Source organism: Myotis yumanensis, unplaced genomic scaffold (assembly GCF_028538775.1).
Source record: "Myotis yumanensis isolate MYYU_CA2020_CCGP unplaced genomic scaffold, mMyoYum1.0.hap1 SCAF_21, whole genome shotgun sequence".
Taxonomy (NCBI): Eukaryota; Metazoa; Chordata; class Mammalia; order Chiroptera; family Vespertilionidae; genus Myotis; species Myotis yumanensis.
In genome coordinates, this window is record NW_027223772.1 from 12,922,465 (window position 1) to 12,937,816 (window position 15,352).

Here is a 15,352-nt window from a genome sequence, read left to right on the forward strand (position 1 = left end):
AGGTTTTTCTAAAATTGCTATCAATTTTGTTTCTTTACAGTACAAAGCGGTTGATCCCAGCTACTAACATGCTTCTCACAATGAGCACAGTATATGGAGCAACAAATGCAAAGCAAGAAAAAAAGGGGGGGTGAGAGGGAGAGGCTGTTACAAGCCATCTAAAACAGATGCATTTCCTCTTGTAGCAGTTCTTACAAGTCAGCATGATCTTAGATGCTGAAGTTCAGGTTTCCAGCAGTTTCCAGCTAAACAAGCAGTTAGGCTGAGCAATAACATGGAGGATTGAGTCCAGTCTTTAGCAGAGTGGCAACTGTCAACTGTAGTAACATAATCACTTCTTAGACATGTCGGGCATCTCCCAGTGACTCCCAAATGTACAGACTAAATGGTGTAAGCGTGAAACTCACCACCAAGAGCTTTTGCTAAAGGCTTCTCTGGACACAGCCCAACACTGGACCTTGGACAGGAAAGGAAGCATCTTGTCCATGAGATTAAAGGATTTCTAGTCTTGTCAGCCCATAAACAGAGATAGATAAACCTGAAATATAGGCTGAGTCAATAAGCAGCAACACATTTACTATCATACATAAACTACAGACAATGAGAACGTCAGTGGTGATTCCCTGGGAGGGACAGGACAACAGACTGTGAGCTCCCAAGAGCAAGCATCTGCTGTGTGGGTAGATGAACGTTGGGGAGTGAATGGCAGTGTGTTGGGCAGTGTCCTCTGTATGATCACATTTAATCTCCACTTCATGGAAAGGAAACTTGGGCTCAGAGCACAGAAAGGGTTTTTGACCGAAGTCGCAGTAATGGCAACAGTCTTCTGTCCTCCTTCTCAGCTCCCAGTGGCCATGTCTCATGATGAGGACTGACGGAGGAGAGAGCATCTACTTTGAAGACAGACAAACCTAGGTTCAAATTCCCATTCCTTCATGTTCAGTAATGAGATGACAGGCAAATTCTCTCAGTTTTCTCATCAGACCAATGAGTGTGACATCATCCATCTCTGAGTTGTAGTGAGATCAAATGCACCCGCGTGTGTAAAATGCCCATTTCACACTATGTGCTCAATAAACCATAGAGGTTATTCTGTGAGGAAGGATGGAAAGAGCATAACATTTTTGGGTGCCTATTTACTATTTGCATACGTTATCCATTTCACATGCAACTTAAAGCAACTGTTAAAGGATACTTTTTTTTTAACAAAGTTAAAATCATAACTCTCCTAAAATGTAAAATAAACATTTCAAGTATTGTACCAAGCTTAATAATTAATTAATGAGGTAACTAGAAAGATATTACAACGTATTCAAAGGAGAATTTAAAAAACAACAACACATATGTAGGCAATAAGAATACTGAGATGAATTTACAAGTTTATGAAAAATTGGTTGATATCCATAGGGATATCAATTACATCCCACTGGACAAAATTTATTTGAATTTCTATGTTCAAGAATGACTTGTGCTACCACACTTTTTCTATAATTTACAGAGTTGTGAACTAGCTCAAGGACAATGAAAGTGCCCGGCCTATATATAACCAGATAATCTGGAACAGTTACTCAACACCTTTTTAATTTTTGCTCATTTTAAATTTTTTTGCAATATTTTCCGATTATTTTCCACAGTTACAGTTATGGAAACAGGCTCATAGTGGCTGGTGATTTGTTCAGAGTCACTAAAAGCATACAAGGCAATGTCTGGGTTCAAACCCATCTTTCATGACTCCACATTCGAGTGGCTTTATTTGAGGGGCTGAGATTTGTCATTTTGTTTTTGTTTGTTTTTAGGGGATGAACAACCAATACATCCGTCGGGAAGTCTTTTGCTGTGAAACTTGTCACGAGCTCAAAAGCTTCTGGGAAAAAGAAATTAGCAAACAGACTTACTACCGGGAGCTGGAGGAGGATCGTCAGGGAAGGAGCGCCCTGAGGAAGTATGTGGGGGTTTCTCTACTACTTTTGAAAAGTAGGGTTCCCCAGAAATAGACCAGATGTGAAGATGGGGAGACCGGATGATTTCATTACCCATTGTTCTGAGAATGTGAGTGCTGGCTGTGGTGTGGTAAAGTCGCTGCAGCCTAGAAGAAGGAAGAATGAGGGCTCAGAGAGGGGCCACCATGGGCCATGCAGAGCCACAGCAGAAGCACCAGCTTCTCATCAGGTTGCAGAAGACAGAACCCAAGGGGAAGTCTAAGCCAGAGCCTTTCCTGGGGTCTCCATGGGAAAGGCGAGGAAGGGCAGGTAATCAGGTTAGGACTGTTAGCTGAATAATTCCAGTGGATTTATTTAGTCTATAGATGTGGTCCCTAGCTGCCTGGTCCCTTGCCGTGGGATGATTTGGGACAGAGGAAGTATGACTTCACGTGGGACAATTAGGTAAGGAAGTAGTTGGGGTCATAGGAGCAGGATTGAATTAGATGCTTAGCAGCCAAGCTTTTTGCTCTCTCTAATAGAGGGCAAGTCCTGGATGGACAGAGTTTATGTAGCCAGCAGGAGTTTCAAGATGTCAGAATATCATAAAGTATAGAAAATTAAAGACATGTTTAACTCCTCTACCCACTCAGTCTTACCACAATCTATACCAGCGTTTCTCAACCTCAGCACTTTTGACAGTTAGGACCAGATAATTCCTGTTAACTATCTCCTGACATTAACAAATGTGCCCTGGAAGGCAAAGTCACCCCACTGAGAACCAATGACTTGTAGATAAAATGAGCATTTTTGTATAAATAACAATGAGGTTCTAGATGAACTACAAAATATCTCCCCATCCTGCCTTTGTTACCATCCCCAGCACATGAGATTATACTAAATTTCAGAATTGTGTCAACAGGTAAGTGTGAATGTGGAAGATCCCATGTCTGGGGTTATACATATTAAGATCTGTGCGGGAAAGCTGGTGTGGTCTTTTCCTCATTGGCAAATGAAGTTGTGTTCTAGCCAAAGGAGTTCGCTCAGAGGGGAACATGTACTCATGTGAGAAGACATGTGTCACATGTGTCAACATTGCTCTGAGGACAAGGAGCAGCACCTGTCCGCACATGTGCAGAGCCTTAAAGCATGCAAATCAGCTCAGTTTTTCAGGGAGTGTCTATGTTTTCTGTCCCTAAAATAGGAGCAGCCCAGCCAAGTGGTCTGTTTGCCGAGATGTCCACTCACAAGAGGAGTGGCAGCTGGGCCTCTGCTAGTCAGCAAGGCACCGTGCCTCCATGTTTGTGAGCATGCCGAGCTGAAAACAAGTGTAATTCACATGTGCTGAGTCAACATGAACTTATAAAAACCTTTCTTAGCCCCTGAAGGGAAATAGGCTGTCTCCACACCCAGACATGAACTCTGCTACCAATCCAGCTTCATTCCCGTGTAATGTGAAAACCAAGCTATTCTGCATGCTGGAGCCCACATGTGAGAGTATCCAGTCCTGGAGATTCCAGGGGAGCAAGAAGAGTCAGTGGTGGGGTCCCGGCCATCTTCCTCCACTCAGTCCTGGTCCACAAGCTCATGGAACCAGATGCCAGTAAGAACCCGGTACTGCAGCTTCCCTTCCAGAAGCCCTGGGTGCAATATTAAAAGCAAAACTTGCAATATGATCTGATTTGGTCAAAATATTTGTCTATATGCACACATACAAAGTCTACCTGTATGTATAGTAAAATGGATAGAAGAAAATACACTCAGGTATTAAGAGTGGTAAAATTTTACTCTTGGGATGGCAGAGTTTGTGTGTGTGTGCTCTATTTTCTCCCAGGTTTCTATAACAATACTAGTAGCCCGGTGCACAAAAATTTGTGCACTCTGTGGCGGGGGGGGGGGGGTGGGGTGGGGGTGTGTGTGTGTGTGTGTCCCTCAGTTATTAAACATTTATCGGCACAATACTGACCACACTGGTGGTGGTGGTGGTCTTGTCAGAATGTGTTATATTATGCAGATGAAAGTTTATTTAAACAGATTTGATGTAGATATTTTCAAAGATGGAAGAATTGTCCCTGCCAACTATTTTAGTTGATTCATATCTTCACTAATTGTCATCATTGCAAAGTTTTCAGTCCCCATATGGATTGCTGGATATAATAGGTCATGCGCTTTCCCTGTCCTTTGTAGCCTTTGTTACCTTAAGGACTCTGCTTTTCCATTTATATGTTTAAGTACCAACCTACCGGCTTAAAAATGCAAGCTTTTAACACTGCTCTCTCTGTTCCGTATCCTCCGATGAAAAGTGGAGTTGGGCTGCAGCACAGGAGAGAAATTCAGAAAGGGAATATTGAAGTAATGACTGCAGTAGGAGAAGAGGGAATCTATTTCCCTGGCCACCAGTGCTGGTGCCCTGGACCACAGGGCTGGCAGCTTCTCTGGGTGGCTGCAGCCTGGGACCTCGGGGGGGGGGGGGGGGGGTGGCTTGTCTGTCTCCTGGGATGCAGCCAGCAGCTGGCGCTGGCGCCTGGACCAAAGGTGGGTGGCTTCTTCTTCTGGCAGCTTCTTCTTCTGTGCTTCCAGGGAGGGCAGTCAGTTATGTGTATATGTGTGTGCATACAAACATAGGCGTGTACACGTTTGTATGTGGAAATCTGCTGGGCAATTCAAAATCATAGAAGAGTTGCCCCCTATCTCTTGAATCTTCCAGAGATATCCCTCACTTTTTTATTCTATCACTACTGCAACCAGCTAGTCAGTGACTCTCTCAGTGTCTATTTCTGACTTCTTCTTTCCCTGTCTGTCTTCCAACCCCTAATCATATTTCCACATGGATGCATCATTTTTACTCCCAATATGCCTTATAGAGAAGGAGTCAGGATGCTGTCTTCCCGTGAATAGTACTAACAAACCAATTGCATTATAATTGGGCAATGCCCCTACCCACCCTTCAAATCCCTTCCACCACGCATTTCTGTTTCCCTTATTGTTTGTTGGATTATTCTCCTGCTCCTTCTCCTCACCCCACCACCCTGGCGGCCCCCAGTTCTCCAATCACGGGCCAGGGGGCAGGGCAAAGGCAGCCTCCAGGGGCCCCCTTTGCCCTGCCACCCGGCTCTTGCCTGTCGCCTGGGTTTCCGATCACTGTCAGCGGCAGGCGTCTTCTTCCATCTTTCGCCTTTCGCCTTCCAGCATTGCACCTAGGTTGCCATCTTTGTTGGCAGTTAATTTGAATATCGCCCTGATTAGCCTATGGGAAATGTAGCGAAGGTGTGGTCAATTACCATGTTTGTCTATTATTAGATAGGATTGTACCATTTTGTAATCAGAGAATGAACTATAGAAAAGGCCACCAAATGCAAATGGTGCATAAAACAAATGCCTTAATTCTCCAGGCTCCTATATGCCACAGAAATGACCCCATCAAAGTTAGGTTAGTTTGCTCCTCTTCCACAGGAAAAATAATAAATCTTTTAAAATGTGAACTTTGATTAAAAATGGTGGTGGCATATGTCGATGCTACATAGACAAACTCCCAGGACCAAACTGGAAATACAACTAAATTTTTTTTAAAAAAACAACCATCCTGAATAATCAACTGAAGACTAGCTGGAGAGAACTCTGATAACCAAGGATGGAAAGTGGAGACCACATAGAGACTGGTAGAAGGGCGGTGGTGGAAAAGGGCTGGCTGGGCTCCCACAGACAGCAGCTGAAGTCCTGGAGAGATAGCTCATCTGTGGGGTTTTCTGCTGAGAACTCTGGGGTCTGATCCCCAAGTTGGGCCCCCAGCACAGAGCACCAGAACTGAGAAAGGTACTCACATAACATCTGGCTGTGAAAAGCACTAGGGCTGTTGTCTGCCAGGGAGAGTCAACTGGAAATGTAGCCACCCTCTTAAAGGGCCCACACACAAATGTCATGTGCAGCCACTTACCTTGGGCTATAGCAGAGGGAGGGCAGAGTGGACTGAAGCTGCGTAAGCATAAGCCAGGGCTGAGGGCTCTGGGGTTTCCTGTTCTGAGTGATTCCCTCACACCAGAAAATACTAGACTTAAAAATGCATTCAGCAAAATAGCAGGATACAAAATCAACATCCAGAAATCAATGCCATTTTTATACACCTTTAATGAATTCTCAGAAAGGGAAACTAAAAAAGTATCCCAATTACCATTGCTACAAAAACAACAAAAATAAGATATTAAGATAGCTAGGAATAAACTTAACCAAGGAGGTAAAAGACTTATTCTTGGAAAACTATAGGACATTGAAAAAAGAAATAGAGGAAGATTCAAAAAAAATGGAAGCATATACCATGTTTATTAATTAGAATAATTAACACCATTAAAATATCTATCTACTCAAAGTAATCTAGCTTGAACAAATACTACAAAAATTTATATGGAACAATAAAAGATCCCAAATAGCTGCAGCAATCTTGAGAAAGAAGAACAAAGTATAAGGGATCACAATACTGGATATCAAGCTATACTATAGAGGCATTATAAACAAGACATCCGGGTACTGTTACAAAACAGGCATATAGACCAATGGATCAGAACAGAGACCCAGAAATTGGCCCACACAATTATGTCAATTAATATTTGACAAAGGAGGCAAGAACATACCATGGAGTAAAGACAGCATCTTTAACAAATGGTGTTGGGAAAACTGGACAAACACCATGCAAAAAGATGAAAGGAGACCACAAGCTTACACCATACACAAGAATAAACTCAAAATTGATAAAAGACTTAACTGTAAGGCATGAAACCATAAAATGTTAAAGAAGAACATCAGCAGTAAAATCTCAGACATCTCACATAACAATATGTTTACAGATACATCTTGTAGGGCAAAGGAGACAATAAATAAATAATGTTGGAGAAAATAAATAAATGGGACTACATCAAAATAAAAAGCTTCTACACAGCAAAAGAAACCAGCATCAAAATGGAAAGGGAACCCACTGTATGGGAGAACATATTTGCCAATGATACATCTGATAAGGGGTTAATATCCAAAATATATAAAGCACTCATACAACTCAACAAAAGGAACACAAACAATCCAATTAAAAAATGGACAAAAGACCTGAGTAGACATTTCCCCAAAGAGGACCTACAAATGGCCAAGCGACGTGAAAAAATGCTCAAAGTCACTAATCATCAAAGAAATGCAAATTAAAACCACAATGAGATATTATTTCACATCTGTCAGAATAACTATCATAAAAAAAAATCTACAAACAACAAGTGCTGGTGAGGATGTGGAGAAAAGGGAACACTACTTCACTGCTGGTGGGAATGCAGACTGGGGCAGCCACTGTGGAAAACAGAATGGAATTTCCACAAAAAATTAAAAATGGAACTTCTGTTTGATCCAGACATCCCACTTCTGGGAATATATCCTAAAAATCCCAAAAGAGCAATGAAAAGGAATATATGCACCCCTATGCTCATAGCAATGTTATTTACAATAGCTAAGACTGACTTGGGGATGCTTTTGTTCTTCTCTTTCTAGTACCTTACGATGTGATGTTAGATTATTTACTTGGGATTTTTCTTGTTTCTTGAGATAGGCCTGTAATGATATAAAATTCCCTCTTAATACTGCTGTCACTGCATCCCAGAGGTTTTGATATCTTGTAATGTCATTCTCATTTGGCTCTATATATCTTTTGAACTCGCCTTTTATTTCTTCTTAGATTCAGCCATTTTTTCAGTAGTATGTAATTTAATCTTCACGTATTTGTGGGTTTCTTTATGCCCTTTTTGCAGTTGAGTTCTAATTTCAAGGCATTATGGTCAGAGACGATGCGTGGTATAATTTCAATCTTCTTGAATTTGTTGATGCTAATTTTGTGTTCAACATATGGTCTATCTTTGAGAACTGTCCCATGTACACTGGAAAAGAATGCATCATCTGATTTTATGGGATGCAAGGTTCTGTAAATGTCAATTATGTCCATTTGGTCCAGTGTTTCATTTAAGGCCAATATCTCTTTATTGATTTTCTGTTTGGTTGATCTATCTAGAGCTGTCAATGAAGTATTAAGGACCCCAATTATCATTGTGTTTTGATCTGTTTCTCCCTTTAGTTCTGTGAATAGTTTTTTATATATTTCGGTGCTCCCTGATTGGGTGCATATATATTAAGAAGTGTTATGGCTTATTGATGTAGTGTTCCCTTTATCATTATAAAGTGCCGGGAGCCGGTCCATCCTTGCTGCTTGACACAGTCGCTGCAGGAAAGAAACATCTGCACAGCATATGTTTCAAGGGACCTGGCATATATAGCATATTGTTCTTAATATGTTTGCTCTCTTTAGCGCCATGTGTTTTAACCAAGGTCACCTCTCTGAGAAAGGTTGTTTCCCCAGGTGGGGATCTTTCCCTGAGGTTAGGGAGGGGATACAACCCCTTAATTAAGTGCCAGGCGGGTAGTTAAGCTACATAATCTTTACTCCCTAGAATGGAGATAAGAAACGCCCTAACCTTTGTAATAGAAATTGACAGGATTAAAATCGGCTGGTATAAATATGGATGTAACAAGACAATAAACATCAGAACCTCATCAGATCCTAACCAGAACCTAGCCAGAGAACATGGCAAAAGATCCTGGACAGAACCTGGCTACAGATCTTGGCTGGAGAACCTAGACAGAACATGGCAACCGAACCTGGCTAGAACCTGGCTAGAGAACCTAGAGACAGAACCTAGAGACAGGACTAGGCTGGAGATCCAAGACAGAACCTAGACACAGAACCTAGAGACAGAACCTAGGGACAGAACCTAGGGACAGAACCTGGACACAGAACCTAGAGAGAGAACCTAGAGAGAGAACATGGCAAAAGATCCTGGACAGAACCTGGCTACAGAACTTCGCTGGAGAACCTAACCAGACCTTGGCTGGAGATCCTGACCAGAACTTGGCTGGAGATCCTAGCCAGAACTTCGCTGGAGATCCTGACCAGAACTTGGCTGGAGATCCTAGCCAGAACTTCGCTGGAGATCCTGACCAGAACTTTGGCTGGAGATCCTGGCTAGAGGTCCTGACTAAGCTGCTGATCAACTGAAGGCTGTCTCCGTGTCATTCCTTCTTTGCCGACTCCGTCCACACCTTTGGGGATCCCTGGACCCGTTGGGGTTGGACCCCAGCAATTGGCGCCCAAACAGGGACCCCTAGGTAAGCGCCCTGCACTCGGGACGGCTAGGACTCCACCGTAGGAAGAGGGTGGATAGTCTTCGCTGACTCCGTCCACACCTTTGGGAACCCCTGGAACAGGATTCCCCTAGGTAAGCCCCCCCCCCCAATTGAGAACCCCCACACTCGGGACGGATAGGACTCCACTAGGGTGCTACAGACCCCCCTATAGAGGATAAGTAGGGTAAGAAGGTGGATAGTACAGAACTTAGATTGAGAAGATGTGCCATACTGAGTCAGTGAGAGAATATGGCACCAGAACTTGGTTGGAGATCCTGACCAGAACTTGGTTGGAGTTCCTGACCAGAACTTCGCTGGAGATCCTGGAGGGAGAACCTCGCTATGCTGATGAACTGAACATTCTTCGCCGACTCCGTCCACACCTTTGGGGATCCTTGGACCTGTTGGGGTTGGACCCCAACAATAAAGTATCCATCTTTGTCACATGTTATCTTTGTTTCTTAAAATCCATTTTGTCAATTGTAAAGATGGCTACACTTGCTTTTCTGTGGATGCTGTTTGCTTGGAGAGTCATTTTCCATTCTTTTGCTTTGAATGTATCTTTGACTTTGCAGCGTAGATGTGTCTCTTGTAGGCAGCACACGGTTGGGTTTTGTTTTTTCTCCACTCTCTACTCTGTGCCTCTTTATTGGTGAATCAGGCCATTTCCATTTAGGCTAATTATTAATGTATGAGGATTTCCTATAGCCATTTTAGCTTTTGTTTTCTGGTAGTTCTGGGCCTTCATTGGTCCTTTTCCTTTATGTTTCTGTTGTTTTTGTTTGATCATATTCCATACATCTTTGCTCTGTTTCCTCTTTTTTTAAGCTATATGTCCTGGTTTGGGGATTTCTGTGTGTGGTTACCATCCTATATAATAAAAGGGTAATATGCCAATCAACCAAATGGTGGAATGACCAGTCGCTATGATGTGCACTGACAACCAGAGGGCAGACGCGCAATGCAGGAGCTGCCCCTTAGTGGTCAGTGTGCTCCCACAGATGGAGCACCCCTCAGCCACACCTGGGCTGACAGCTGGCTAGTGCAGTGGCAGTGGCGGGAGCCTCTCCTGCCTCCACCGGATGTCCAACTGTGGCTTAGGCCCACTCCCCACCATCAGTCAGATATCCCCCAAGGGCTCCCGGACTGCTAAAGGGTGCAGGCCAGGCTGAGAGCCCCCCCCCCCCCCAAGTGCACGAATGTCATGCATGGGGCCTCTAGTTAGATTTATAAAAAATTGAGTTGTATATACACTGTAATTTGTTTTTTTATTTTCATATTTTAGTACCTCTGTTCTTCATCTTTCTTAGCCACTTCAGACCTGTCCCCCCTCCTCTTTTATATTTTTGTTGTCACAAATTCTCCCTGTTTATGTTGTAAGTTTTTGAGATCTTACTTATAGTGTTGTGACTTTATGGTCTTTGTTTCAAGTAGAGTAACTCTTTGAGTATTTCCTGCAATTGAGCTTTTCTGGTGATAAAATCCCTCAGCTTCTGTATGTCTGGAAACATCTTTATTTCTCCTTCATATTTAAAGGATAATTTTGCTAGATATATTATTTGTGCCTGGTAATTTCTCTCTTTTAGACATTTGAACATTTGGTACCATTTTCATCTGGCATGTAGACTTTCTGCTGAGAAGTTGGATGAAATTCTGATGAGTTTTCCTTTGTAGGTCAACTTCCTTCTTTTCCATGGCTGCCTTGATAATTTCTTTTTGTCATTAGTTTTGACAGCTGTAATACCAAATGCCTTGCAGAGGGCCTCTTTGGATTGATGTAACTAGGTATTCTGATTACTTCTTGGAATCAAGGATCTAGTCTTCTATAGTTTTGGGAAGTTCTCACCCACTATTTGTTTTAATAGACTCTCCATTCCATGCTCCCTCTCTTCCTCCTCCACAATGCCTATAATTCTAATATTGCCTTTTCTGTTGGAGCCAGATAGCTCCTGTAGAGCTCTTTAATTTTTCTGTATGCTCAGGTCTCTCTCTTCTTCCCTCTGCATCATTTCTTGCTTCATATCTTGGATATCACTAATTATTTCCTCCATTTTGTTGGTTCTGTTTTCTATACTCAATAGTTTACTCTCCATCTCCTTAATTGCACTCTTAATTTTCAGAATTTCTGATCAGTTCTTTTTGAAAATTCTAATCTCTTTGGTAAAGCACCCTTTTTGTTTATTGATTTGTTTTCTGAGTGCACTGAATTCCCTGTTGGTATTTTCTCTCATGTTGTTGAGTATTTTCAGAACTGCAATCCAGAAATCTCTGTCATTTATATCACATGTTTCCATGCGATTCAGAGTTTTCTTTCTGGGGATTTTTCATTTCCTTTTTGTCATCTCCGTTACTGTGGTTCTTCATGGTACTTTTCTACTATTTTCCAACAGGTGGCGCTGGATTGGAAGATTTTTTACCTCTGTGGTCTTCCAGTCTTGAATCTCTGCAGCTTCCATAGGCAGTACAGCTGCACTGCTTGGGGTTGGGTTTTTTTTTGCCCTCATCATAGTGGCAACCCCTGACCTTCGTTGGGTCCTGACAACACCTGTTTTGGCTTTCATTATGAGAATTTTTTGTTTTGTTGTTAATCCTTACCCAGGGATATTTTTCCATTGATTTTTAGAGAGAATAGAAGAGAGGGTGTGAGACAGAGGGAGAGAAACATCAATGTGAGAGAGACACATCAATTGATTGCCTCCCACACGCACCCCAACCAGGGTACATGCCCTTGAGTGGAATCAATCTCATGATCCTTCATTCCAAGGGCCAATGCTCTAACCACTGTGCTAAACATGCTAGGGCATGAGTTTTTGTTTTGTTCTGTTTTCATATTTTTCTTTTTTGTGTATTTTCCTGGTGGGTTTGTTGTTTGTTTATTTGTTTGTTTGCTTTGATCATTCTATGAGGTGGGTGGTATCTCCTTATGGTTTTAATATGCATGTTTCTAATTATGTTGAGCATCTTTTATAGGCTTGTTTGTCATCCACACAACTTGTTTGGTAAAATGTCTGTTCAAATTTTTTACCAGTTATATGTTTAGTTATTTATTTTCATCTCACTGAGTTTGGAATTTTATATATTCTGGAACCAAGTCCATGAATATGTGATTTTTAAATATCTTCTCTCTATTTGTGGCTTGTCTTTTATTTTCTTTACAGTATCTTTCACAGAGAAAATTTAAATCCAAATCTTCCTTTTTTTTAATGACTCATGCCTTTTGTGTTGTATCTAAAAATTCTTTCTGGTCCCAAGGAATATAATAAAGAAATCCTTTTGTGGGTGTTTTTCTAAAAAGTCTTTGTCTTACAGTTACATTAGATCAATAATTAATTTTATATAAGATGTGAAATATGGGTCAAAGTCCATACTTTCTATTGAATATGGATGTATGATGTCCTAGCCCCATTTGTATATATATATATATATATATATATATATATATATATATGCCTTCCTCCAATGAGTTGTCTTTGCCCCTTGTCAAAAGTAACTGGCCATATTTGTGTATATTCATTTCTGGGCTCTCTATTTTAATCCATCGATCTATTTGCAATAGATCTTCACCAACGCCACACTGTCTTGATGGTGGTAGCCTTATATTAAGTCTCAAAATCATGCAGTGTGAGTCCTCCATCTTTCTTTTTCTTCAAAATTGTTTTTGCTAATCTATTTCTTTAGCCTTCCCATACAAAATTTAGTATCCACTTATTCTTATCGACGAAAGATGGGACGTTGGTTGAGATTACATTGAATCCACACAGGAAGGAATAAACTTGGGGGGAAATTATATATTCAGAGGCTTTGCTCATTTGTCTATTTACTTTTCTCTTTACTAATTTGTAAAAGTCATGTTTCTCTTAATAATGTTCTTTTACAAGGAAAAAAAAAACCTTCGTGGGACCAGCAGGCATGGAGGCCAATGCACTAAGCCCAGTGTACTGTTTCTCCCCTCAGGCTCAGAGAAGAATGGAAGCGGAGACTGGAGGAGAGACTGCGGATGCTGGACCATCCTGAGGAGAAGCCCCAGGAGGCGAGCACTGTGGGCTGACAGCCTCCTGCCTCCTCCACTTCACAGACAACAAGCCAAGGGCAGTTTCTAGGAGATAAACAGATGCTTCCTTTCTGTCCACTTGCTGAGCAGGACACTCAGTTTGCTCTCACACTAACAGGCGAGTCCTTCCTGTGCTCATGGGAGGTCCTACCCAAGGCATTCTCCCTGCAGGAGGAGGATGACTGCCAATGGGATAGGAAGCTCCGGTGGTTTAATATAAAAGCTCCTGGAACTAGCACTCCCCCCGCTTCACAGATCCACCCAGCGCAGCTTATTCACATTTCCTTCCCCTGTGAAAGCTGAATGCCTTCTCCAAGCTCACGGAGGGCAATGATCTTGATGGGAATCTGGCTTCTTCAGTCTTTTGGGAAAACAGTCATATAATCTTTGCTTCCTGTCTCCCCTGTGTGTGAAGACAAAAATGCAACCACTTACAGAAATAAAGCAATTACTATAAAGAGAAGATATGGTTTGAAATAAAAGGAACTAATTTATTTTCTCTTCGTATGGTTTGAATTGCTTTTTTTCATAAACATGCGTAATCAGAAATAAGCAGTGAAAACAAGATATTGCTCAGTACCCGTGGTTGCGGTACCCTCGCTGGTGTGTGCCTTGTGTTAACTCCCTATCTTGGTTAGTTCTCAGCTGCAATAGCAATGCCAGTTCCAGTTGTCCCCAGACATGTTCTGGAATTTCAAGCCACCCTCACTGCAGCTCCTCTCAGGCCCAGATCATGGTCACAGGGCAGGAGGGATTCTAGCAGCAACTAGGGCTCCTCTGCCCCGGGACTCCTCTCTAAGGGAAAGGAGCAGAGTGGGGAGCCCTGGGCAGCCAATGAACACAGATGGTCAGAGGTACAGGGGGTGAGGTGGCTGATACTCTGAGACAGGCTAGGGATGCCATCTGGGGGTATAAACTGCTCCCCCTGGAAAACTGGAAGAGCTCGTCATGGCTGAGAGAGCCATGGGTGGCAAGAGGGCTGGAGAGGTGGTTCTTGGTCACCACAGTTACCAGAGCAAGGGTGCAACACTCAGTATTCTGCTATGGGCTCTTATCCAATCTGGATACAATAAAGAAACAGCAAACAGTAAACAGCAGCTGGGAAAATGTGTGCAAAGTTGTTGTTTGTTTTTTTAAAGTGGCTAATAGTAACATGGAATAGTAGCAAGGACAAAGCATCATTAGGAATATATATCAAGGTACCTAACCACATCTGGGAGTCATGAAAAATCCCCCGAGAAACTGCTGTTTAAGCTGAGGCCTGTAAAAGTGAGCAAGAGACATCAGGAAAATGGGCATGGAGGGATGCTCTTGGCATGAAGAGCAGCTTAGGTGAAGAGCTAGAGGAGCAGAAGCTGCAGGGCAGGGCCTGGGGTCCTGGGGAAATGTGTGCCCATGACACAGAGGAGGAGGGGAGCTGCTCTGGAGGAGGGCGGGGAGCTAGTAGGGGCTTCCCCAGCCCAGGCTGAGATTCTGGAGGGACCCACAAGGCCACAGGAAGCCATGGCAGGTTTTGGGAAGAATGAGCTGATTAGCTTTGCATTTCTAATTTTTTCAGATTTTGTAATACACATACATACATGTATAGAATTTATAGAAGTTCATAAGTATGATTATATCATACATGCTGATGTAATTTTATTACAATTTACTATTAACCTTTTCTCCTTTGTCTTGGCAATCTCCCTCCCTTTCTCTTCTCTCTCTCTCTCTTTTTTTAATGTATACTAGAGGCCCCGTGCACAAATTGGTGCATGAGGGGTGGGAGGAACTGTGGGAGGTTGTCCAGCAGGTCCCAATCTTGTTGTGTAGATGTGCTGAGGAAGCAGCAAGCAAAGACCAAAGACTGGAGGCCCCAAAACAGCCTGAACACCAGCTACTCTCTGAGATGGAAATACAGTTCTACTTCCCTGTCTGTGCTCCGGCAGCCTCACTCTCCCAGGGTGGGAGTTGCTAACAGACAGGTCGTCTCTCCTACCTCAGCCACACATTTTCTCAGGGCTCCAACCCCAAGCATGATAGGTAGCTGACTCTGCCAATGGTGGCACACCACCATAGAAGCGCTAGCCAATCAGTGGTTGGGAGCCCAGAAAGGTGCGGGCTGAGCTAGAAGTGGCCAACAAGGGCAGGAGGGCGAGCTGCAGGGTGTGGTGGCAGAGATAAGATGGCGGTGGTGTTT

At 42.7% G+C, this 15,352-nt stretch overlaps 1 protein-coding gene across 1 annotated transcript; it reads left to right on the forward strand.

The window, feature by feature from the left end:
- The first annotated feature begins 1,796 nt into the window (after positions 1-1,796).
- On the forward strand, positions 1,797-13,206 carry FAM240B (family with sequence similarity 240 member B). Its single transcript, XM_070400894.1, has 2 exons — positions 1,797-1,942; positions 13,077-13,206. The coding sequence occupies exons 1-2, from the start codon at positions 1,800-1,802 to the stop codon at positions 13,168-13,170; spliced, it is 237 nt and encodes a 78-aa protein (XP_070256995.1). The 5' UTR covers positions 1,797-1,799; the 3' UTR covers positions 13,171-13,206.
- The last annotated feature ends 2,146 nt before the right edge of the window (positions 13,207-15,352 follow it).